Source organism: Canariomyces notabilis (assembly GCF_033297395.1).
Source record: "Canariomyces notabilis strain CBS 508.74 unplaced genomic scaffold N656scaffold_11, whole genome shotgun sequence".
NCBI lineage: Eukaryota > Fungi > Ascomycota > Sordariomycetes > Sordariales > Chaetomiaceae > Canariomyces > Canariomyces notabilis.
The window spans coordinates 71271-80699 of NW_027041833.1; the positions used below are offsets into that span (position 1 = coordinate 71271).

General features: G+C 56.8%; 4 protein-coding genes across 4 annotated transcripts; 2 read left to right on the forward strand and 2 right to left on the reverse strand.

The window, feature by feature from the left end:
* Positions 1-394: 394 nt before the first annotated feature.
* N656DRAFT_836939 (uncharacterized protein) lies at positions 395-2887 on the reverse strand (the record flags this gene model as incomplete). Its single annotated transcript, XM_064818809.1, has 2 exons — positions 395-2416; positions 2477-2887. The coding sequence occupies 2 exons, from the start codon at positions 2885-2887 to the stop codon at positions 395-397; spliced, it is 2433 nt and encodes an 810-aa protein (XP_064669917.1).
* A 425-nt stretch (positions 2888-3312) lies between these two features.
* On the forward strand, positions 3313-3656 carry N656DRAFT_85453 (uncharacterized protein). Its single transcript, XM_064819371.1, has one exon. The coding sequence runs from the start codon at positions 3353-3355 to the stop codon at positions 3524-3526; it is 174 nt and encodes a 57-aa protein (XP_064669918.1). The 5' UTR covers positions 3313-3352; the 3' UTR covers positions 3527-3656.
* Positions 3657-4199: 543 nt separating this feature from the next.
* On the reverse strand, positions 4200-5446 carry N656DRAFT_85451 (SWIB-domain-containing protein). Its single transcript, XM_064819370.1, has 4 exons — positions 5343-5446; positions 5155-5291; positions 4588-5076; positions 4200-4535 (listed from the first exon to the last, which is right to left on the reverse strand). Exons 1-4 carry the CDS (start codon positions 5353-5355, stop codon positions 4350-4352), a joined length of 825 nt encoding a protein of 274 aa, XP_064669919.1. The 5' UTR covers positions 5356-5446; the 3' UTR covers positions 4200-4349.
* A 1325-nt stretch (positions 5447-6771) lies between these two features.
* Positions 6772-8031, forward strand: N656DRAFT_709805 (FAD/NAD(P)-binding domain-containing protein; the record flags this gene model as incomplete). Its single annotated transcript, XM_064811622.1, has 1 exon — positions 6772-8031. The coding sequence occupies one exon, from the start codon at positions 6772-6774 to the stop codon at positions 8029-8031; it is 1260 nt and encodes a 419-aa protein (XP_064669920.1).
* Between the last annotated feature and the right edge of the window lie 1398 nt (positions 8032-9429).

A 9429-nucleotide genomic window follows, 5' to 3' on the forward strand; every position in this document is an offset into this window, starting at 1 on the left:
AGTACGTCGCTTTCTACTTCATTCGTGGGTGCATTACGTATGACACTTCGGACGGAAGTTTATTCAAATACACCACACATGAAATGGTGGTAACACTCGCCGCGGGTCTTATATACACATCAACCTATTTATTCCTTGGTGACAAATATACATCTTCAACCGAGCTAGCAACACCCCACTGTGGTGTTGGCGAGGTCTACAAATTTGATCTAAACACTCCTTGCTAAACAACCTTTGCTATGCTGACCCAGCCCTGCACAGGCGGAGCGAGACAAGAGCATACAGGACGAGGGCTCAGCCTTCCACAGCTCAGATCCTCCCCGCCCCGCCCTGCCGCATCCCTTCATCGCATCATCTAACTAACCACTCTTACGTGAACCTCCACCGAAATCACTCATCCCCAATGTACCAGAACCTGCTTCTTATTCTTCTTCTTGCCCGCCTTATCCCCCGTCTGCTCCTCCCCGCCCGCACTATCCCCGCCAGCAGCTGCATCCCCAGAGGAGGAAGCGCCACCGCCGCCGCCCCAGGCAAACCCGGTGTCCCGCCGGGGTCCGCCCAGATCCCGCCGCACCGCGCCGCGCCCGTAGCCGAAGATGGTCGTCTGCGGCTTGGGCGCGACCGGCAGCGCGGGGAACGCGTCCTCGGATGATGCGGACAACCCCCCCCTTTGGCCGGGTTTCTTCGCGCTGCTCGCCGTGCTTGTGCTTGCGCTTGCGCCCCTGCCGCCGCCACTGGAACCAGTGCTGGCGCCGACCCAACTCGGCTGGGTTGTTGATGACGGCCGGGGAGCCGCCGAGGAACTACCGCCGCCAGGCAGGGCGGGAAACGCGATGGATGATGACGAGGCGGGAACACTACCCGCTCCTCGGGCGAAGGAAGGGTTGTAGGCGGCGGGGCTGGAACGACCCGCGGCCTCGGACATAACGGATGGCTGGCCGCCGCCGAGGCTGGATCTGCGGAGAGTGCTGTTCTTGAGTTTCAGCACGCGGTTGGAATGCCGCAGCTGCTGGGCGGCTGCCGCGGCCTGCTGCTGGCTACTGGCAGCGACACCAGGGGGGTTGGCGGAGACGGCGGCGGCCCAGCCGCTCGTGGAAGTTGTCGCGCCGTGCATGCCGCCCAGCCCGGGGAGCGAGGGGTAGTCTTCGTTGATGGCGCGCCAGTTCTGCCAGGCCCTGCGGAGCGCCTCGCCCTTCTTCTTGTCCTCAAAGAGGTCGGCGACTTCGCGCACGAGGGTCCCTAACGCGTTTGAGGATGTCTCGGTGAATAGGGCGAAGAAGGCGTCGATAAGCTGCTCCGGGGTCATGGAGCCCCGGTTGAAGGTAGAGATGTGTGAGCGGAAGGTGGACAATTTTGTCGCATCGTTGCCGAGGAGGTTGCTCGCGCGCTCGATGACGGCGCCGTGACGCGTTAGGCTAGCGCGTTGTTCCGGGGTGAGGGAGGAGAGGTCGGTGATGCTAAGGTTGTCCATGGTATCAATGAGCGATTGTCTGACCGGCGCGCTGGGCTGGTGGGATGCGGGACCCGCTGACGGCCTGGAGGGGCCCTGTGGGGACGGCCTATTTGCGGCCGACTGTATCGCCATCTGTCGCTGGAAAGCGAGCTCGTCCCTCCTCAAGGGCTGTGCAGAGCTGACTGGAAGCGTTTCAGCGTTCGGATCTGGGCCGCGCCTTCGCTGCTGTTCCCTCGCGTTACCACCCGCCCTCCTCTCCTGCTGATAGCTTTGCCGCAACTCAAAGTTTGAGAGATCCACCATCCGCGCATCCCTTCCCTTGGCCAACGAGCTCCCGTGCTCACTGAGCTGATGAGCCTTGAGATCCATTTCGGATTCAAACACCACAAACTTCTTCTCCAAGCATTCCCTATCCTGGCAGAGGAAATGGTCTCTCCTGAAGTGCTCCTCGAGCGCATTGTAGTCCAAGTAGTAATGTGGCTGTCTCGAATCTCTCCGGTCACAGATAAAGCACCGCTCATGCTTATTCCTGCAGTGCTCGTACAGCTTGTCGCTATCGTAGAAACGCGCGCCGCAGAAAGCGCAAAGCGGGTGCCCCCTAAACCCTGTCTGATCGACTGCACCCGGCTTGTCGTCGCCGTGCCGCATGTGTTCGGTCAACTCCTTGTCGGCAAACATGTCGTGTTCGTGGGTAAAGACCTTCTTGTGCCGAGTGCACAGATCGCACATCTTCTTGCCGTGGACGGAGCGGACATGTCGATGCAGATCCGGCCAACCGAGGCCGGCAAAGTCGCACTCAGGGTCAGGGCAATTGTACCTGAGCAGAAGGACCGTGTCGCCTACAATATCCTCCCCTGCGTACTTGATACCAATATTCTCATCAGTGCTAGTAATATCTGTGTTTGCATAGTCCTCGAAACGCTTTTCTGCATCATCAGTGAAGATGACGAAGGGCGCCGGTGTCTAAGCCGCATCTAGTCAGTCCCCTGGGCTCTTCCAGCTCGAGAAATACGGCTCACGTACCCGGCAATGCGGACAGTCCTTGTTCTTATAGAGCGCCCTCAGGCGTAGCGCGCAGATATGGCATGTGATGTGATTGCACGGCGCGATCGAGTGGTGGCTGATGGGGTTCGCGCAAATGAAGCAGACCTCAGCGTCGCCATCGGTGCCTTCGTCTTGGGTCTCGGTTTTGTTCTTGAAACTTTGCGGCTTGCCCGCTTTCGGCCCTTCGGCTGCAGGTTCGACAGTCGAGCTTTGTGTGCCTTGTTGATGTGCGCCGCCTCTGCTCCTCCCCCCTCTGCCACGCGAGTGGTCCCCTCGGCCGCGTCCTCGTCCTCCACGGCCCCTGCCTCTGCTTCTGTGGGCGTCGCCCCGTGGACCTGCGGGGACACTATCAGCGTCGGTCGCTGGCACAGCTCCGGCAGTTGAAGCCATGTCTGATTAATGGTCCGCCACTCTTGGGTTCCCCGAGCTGTCGACAATTGCGGAGTTCACTCCTGGAAATGTACCGTGAAGCTCGGGTCTTCAATGAAATCAGTCGTTGAAGCTTGTCAAGCAGAGAGACCCTCAGAAGCCGACTCAGTTGGGGGGCAAATGCCGGGCAAAAGCGATGCGACGGCAAGAAGGGCGTTTGCAGCTTTGACGTTGATTGTGGGGTCAAATTCCAGATTGCGGAAGCTCTTAAATAATCAGCGTGGAAACTGCCAGACTGATGGGTCGAGTCCCCCTGCGCCAATGGGAAGTGGGGCTCCACAGCGGATCTAGCCGGCAAACACCGCCCAGGGTAGACTCGCCGATGCGTCATACGCCAGCCAAACCTGGGGGACTAGCGTAGGAAACGGAAACACACAACGGTTGCCCAAGCCTCAGCTGCACTCAACGCCATGCATCAAAGGAGTCATGTCGCCTCATGAGCAGGCTAGCTTCGCCTCAAGGCTTTGCGGCCTATGTAGTCAGCGAGGTGTTCTCCTGCTCCTGATTTTGAGCTCATTCTTCATCATTAGACATCTTGAGCGCTTCCACTCCGGATGGTCCAACAGTCCCGCTAGGTCAATCGCGTTAGTGATGCGTTAGGTGACATTTGCATCAATCATCCTGGATCCACGTTGTTTGGCTAGGCGACGCAAACAATACATACACCCGACCCCTTGCACAGCCGCGCAACCACATCCAAACCTTGACCATCAGAGAAAGCAGAGGTTTGATTCTCTTGGATTCATCCGTACTATTGCAGTTGATCTTCCACCACTGCTCAGCCCGTCCCATAACTTTTTGACCTTCGCTCAAGTGCCATCTGCCCATCCATAGCTCGGAAAGAGACTACAGAATACAAATTAGGTACCCAAATGCAATATGCTAAGTAAAAGTGCGTTGATATCCCGTCTCGCTTCTGGTTCCGTCGGGTACTCTGCCTTGTGCGGTTCGACAAAGACAAAACGCAAGAAGAAGGGGAGAAGAGGAATATGCGTCTTGGTCACTCCGCAAGCCCTCGTCCCAAAGGGTCCCAAAGCACAGCCCTGGGGAGTATTAGCATGGATAGCCGTGATATAAAGCGTCGATATCAGCGAAAGAAGATAGATAGCGTGAGGCAAAGCCATGCGCCCAGATTATCCCGCTAGACCCGGTTCAGCTCGAAAGGCAGCTCCGGAGTGATACAGCTCGGCACGAAATGATGCTGAGGGCCTGCCAGATAACTATCCTCGAGAGGGGGCCTTTGAACCAGGAGGGAACAGGAGCATGCATTGCGGAGAAATTCAACTAAATAACGCGACGCCCGCCATGTCAGCAAACTGAAAAGGAGAGAAGAAGAATCCGCAAAACACGTCGGCCAAGTAGGACATCCCAAGACGCCATGCACGCCTACCTTAGCCTGCAACGCCCAGCCATGCCAAGAAAGTTAGTCTTCGATAGGGTAGAGCTGGTTTCCTAAAGCCTTGTTCATGGAGAACATGTTGATCTTGTCCTGCTTGAATACGGCTTGTAACTTTTCGTCGCACATGATTTGGCGTTTGTCGTTAGGGTCTTGAAGCTCGTTGGCCTTGATATAATCCCAGAGCTTCTTGACGACTTGGGGGCGAGACAGCTACGGGCTCCAGTCAGCAAAACGGTCCAGCCGAGTTGGGTCCGGTACATACCCGTTCCTCCCCGCAAAGCTCCGCCAGTGGAAGACTGAGATTGAAGGGCTTCTGGAAGCCGCCCCCGGACTTCCGCTTGGGTTTGCTGCCGGTCTCGGAATCGCCAGCTTCGCTTTCGTCATCGGAGCGTACCCGCTTGGCGCTCTTCTTCTTAGCCTTGGGCTTGGCTTTGGCCTTGGTGGAACCGGCGCCGCGAGTGACTCGACCGCGGGAGAGTCTATTCTCCTGCGCCTGGAGCTCGGCAGCCAAACGGGCATCGGCGTCTTCGCTCGAGCTCTCACGCTTCTGCTTCTTTTTGGCCGGGGGAAGCGATACCTCTATCTCGCCATCGGCGCCGGTGTCATCTGCGTCGTTGGATGGCGAGCGCCCGTTGACTACGTGCTTAGGGGACGGCTCGACGCCTGCGCCAGAAGTTGGGGTGGGTATCCCTTGGGCAGCCTCGGCGGATATCGCATCGAAACGGGCCTCAATCAGGCTTTTGATCGCAGTCTATCGATTTTTGCCGCGAGCGTCAGCGAAGTGGGTAGGGCAAACAGTTGCCATACCGCTTATGTGAAGAAAACAAACCTTTTGCTCGCTAAGATCCTTGTCGATGGCCTCCTCCAAGCCCTGCCGGATCTTTTTGCGTGTTACCGTCTGGAGGTCAGCTGAGGCAAGAATGCTATCGATGATATGGGTGTAGGTTTCCCTCTCCTGGTCCGTCACTGGAGCATGTTAGCAAGCAAGCGCGTGCGGTCCGCCAGGTGAGAACATACATGGGGCAGACATCGTGCCCGGGCTGCAGGGGGCATCAATTCGAACTTAGTCCGTTGCGTTTGCTGCAGCACGGTTGCACGTCGCGTGACGCGAGCGCAGAGCTTTGAAAAAGCGTCAAGTAAAGTCCTTGAGGTGACCCAGGCTTGGAGACAGGGCTAGGCGCCAGCTGGGGGTGCATAAAACGGCAACTTCACGATGCTGAAGCAGTGTTGCACAATCGGCTGGGTAGAAATAGAACGTGTTGAGGCAGAGGCACAAGGCAAGGCAACAGAGCGTGGGCGTGCGGCCGTGATAGAGGTGCAAGGGCCGAGATGTGAATCTGTGTGGTTCCTCAGTCTCGTTTTCCTGGAGTTCCAAGGTTGTTGGAGCGCAAGAACCAAGCCAACTCCAGGAAGGCTGATGATCAGCTGCTTTGCTGAGCAACCCGGGCTGTTGGACCCGGACTTGGACGAAACTGGGCAGGTGCTTCCGGCCCGCGTGATGGTGCGATCGCGACTAAGATCGAGCCAACAAATGCGGCGCTTCCAAGGAATATTCCCAGGTCATTGGTTTGGGTTTGGGCCCAGTGTTGCAAAGGTCCAGTCCAGTGGATTGCGGCGACGATGAGGCGCGTGGCTGGAAGGTGGGGAGCTCGTGCGATCACCCCTGTCCAATCAATTCTCCGAATTGCAGAATCGCTGATGGAACCGCCGCGGCACTTGAACAAGAGCCGCGCACGTGACCGGCTCATTTTTGGGAATGAACTCGGTGGGGCACTCGAGGATGCCAAGCCCTGCACTTTGCAGCCATGCAGCTGTCGTTGACTCGCTGCCGAAAGCCAAAAGAACCCCTCATCGATCAATTGTCTCGGGCGGTGTGTTCCGCATGTCCCACATCTCTGGCTCCACTTGAGACCACCTCACCTCATCCCTCAACCAACTTCACGGTAAACCACATCCTCCCTATTCAATGCTGGCTTACATCAGATGCAGCCCTTCAACAGCAACTTGGGCAAAATGCATCTCAGTAATAGACAATGCCACTCTATAAAGGTCTAACTTGCAATAATATGCTCTTGCGTTGCCGTATCAACTGTCTCCCCTCCCTGTCTCTGCATTATCATGGACATGGAGCGCAATCGTCTCAATACTGACCCCAACACATGCTCCCTTAGCAGGTAGTCACCACAACGGTGGTCATGCGGGGTACCAACAGACTGTCGGTAATTCCACCTCCAATTAGTGCGGCGAAGCTTCTAATTTGGATCTGATTCCGGGAACTGCATATAAGACCACATCCCCTTGGCTGCAGCTCCTCTTTACACCATGACACAATTAGACGAGCTTCCACGACCTCTGCAACGCCCGCTCCCAGTTTGAGAACCCGAGATCTCTTATAGGCCCAATCCTACCAGGAGCAAATCAAAAAGCCCTTGGACACTTCCCCGCCATGGCCGACTTCCCTCGGCTCCCCCCTTCAGGGATCAAAGTCATCATCGTGGGTGCCGGCTTCGCGGGACTGACGGCCGCCATCGAATGCGACCGCAAGGGCCATTCGGTCCTGTTGCTCGACAAAGCCCCTGACCTCCAACCCTTGGGCGACATTATCAGCTTCGGCCAGAACTCGTCACGCTTCTTTGCCAAGTGGCCCGGCGTGCAGGAGGCACTCACACCCCTGGTCCACAAGAGCGACGTCTTCCACTTTCACGACTGGAAGGGCAACTTTGTCACCACACAATCCTTCGTCGAGGAGCACCGCACCTGGGGCCCGCGCGTCAACGGCCACCGCGGCGAGATCCACCAGGTCGTGCTCAAGCATGCGCGGGCGAGGGGGATTGAGATCCGGCTGGGGTGCAACGTGGTCAACTATTTCGAGACGGCCGAGCATGCCGGCGTGGAGCTGCAGAGCGGGGAGCGGCTGACGGCGGACCTGGTGGTCGCCGCCGAGGGTGTTCGGTCGCGAGGCAGGAAGCTCGTCCTCGGATTCGAAGACAAACCGCAGCCGAGCGGCTACGCCGTGTTCCGGGCCTGGTTCCCCGCCGACGAGCTGCTCAAGAACGAAAGGACGCGCCACCTGGTCGAAAAGGGCGACTCGCACCACGGCTGGATCGGGCAGGACGTGCATTTCCTCTCGGCCGCCATCAAGGACGGCAAGGAGATGAGCTGGGTGTGCACCCACAAGGACGATGGCAGCATCGAGGAAAACTGGCAGTTTCCCGGCAGAATTGAGGATGTGCTGCGCGTCGTGGACGGGTGGGACCCGGTGGTGGTTGACCTGGTCAAGATGACGCCGCCCGATCGCTTGTTCGATTACAAGCTTGTCTTTCGGGATCCCCTGCCGACCTTCATTTCACCGCAGGCGAGGACAGTGCTGATCGGAGATGCCGCGCACCCTTTCCTGCCCACCTCGATCCAGGGGGCGAGTCAGGCGATGGAGGACGGCGTGGTGCTGGCTGCCTGCTTGGATAAGGCGGGAGGAAAAGACAAGGTGCAGGAGGCGGTCAGGGTATGGGAGAAGATCCGCTACGAAAGAGTGCACAAGATCCAAAAGACGGGGGTCACCACGCGCGAGCAGTGGCACAAGGCTGACTGGGAGGCGATATGGAAGGACCCGCAGTCGTTGCACCTGAAGAGGGAGGCGTGGGTGCTGGATTTTGACTGTGAGGCGGACGCCTATGCTTCGTATGATGCAGTCTTAGGCGAATTATAGCGGAAAGGGTGTGTCTAGCTCGTTTAAAATAAGGGGGTGGTTGTCCAGAGTTTTGTACAACGCCGGGCAGCCTTGAGATCAACCCGTTGATGGCATAAACAGTTCCGATACAGGAATTGACCCGGATGATAGCTAGAACCATAAACTGGTTGACCTAGGTGACTCTGAAGTTAAGGGCCGCCTATTACAGAATCATGCTAATAAGTATGGCGTTTGTATTCCAGCTTCTCCTACTAGTAGTACTGTTAAATAAAGTCAAGTAGCTGAAGTTCGTTTGTGGGATTACTTGCCACTCTACTTTACAACTCGCTCATCAACCATCGTAGATGACTAAAGACTGAAACCCTGAGGCACAAGTTGGGTACCAACTGACAGTGGGCAACTGTTAGAGACATACATGAGCGGCCGACGCGCTGTGCGCACGCCGCTTGCCTCCGCCAGCGCCCCGTTTGCTGTACCGGCGATGTTTATTTTTGCCCTTGTTTCAGCGACTTCTGCTCCAGATCCTGGCGGAGCACTGGCACCTAGCGGTTGCCCCGCCGACGGCATCGCGCGCAGGAAGGTTGGGTGCAGCTGGTTCGGGTGGTGCATTTGCTGGTGCTGCAGGTGCAAGTGCTGCTGGAGGGAACTACAGGCTCCAGCAGAGCAAACGATGATGAGCATGAATGACTGAAGTCACGGTGGAAGTCGGCGTGGGTAAGGCTGAAGGGGGTGAGTGCCCGGGCATCACAGTACGAAAGAAAACTTAATCATGAGAAGACCCCAAAAAAACCGAACCGCAAAAACAGACTGCGCCATTCTTCCCGAAAATTTCAGTCAAGGACGCCGCCTCGTCTCGCAAATTCTGTGCGGGTATCATGACAAGACAAAACGAGAGGGAAACGAGAGAACAACGAGAACAAACCCCTTTTCATCACCAAAAATGGCCCCTTTTCGAGCGCTCATGGGGCTTACCCGGAAAGGGGGGGGGTCGATGAATGGAAGTTTCCGACCTCATGTTGCCCAAGCCATTCCAGTATTCCAAGCCATTAGCGCAGACTTTAAATGCGTTGAGCGGAGTGTTAACCGTTCTTCAATCATTCAAATTGTTAGCAACTTGCAAGGAAAGCAGCTCCTTCCATTTGAGCCTTTGAGCCTTTGAGGGGGCTATACACAGTTCCTTACCACCTCATAGGAAAGAGCACCTTCCGTACTCGAGCAACTAACCACGACTAAGCTGCTTACCTAGGTATTTTGACTGAGGCGTTTATGCTCTGCTCAAGAACCGCTTATTCCTATGAGTGGAAGATTCCCAGCTTATTTTTCGTGAGGTGATCATGAACGCTGCATGAACGGTGCGTCAACCGCTCGTGGAAGCCTCCCCCCCTTACCCAGGTAAGGGTATGATCCTGAGACCTC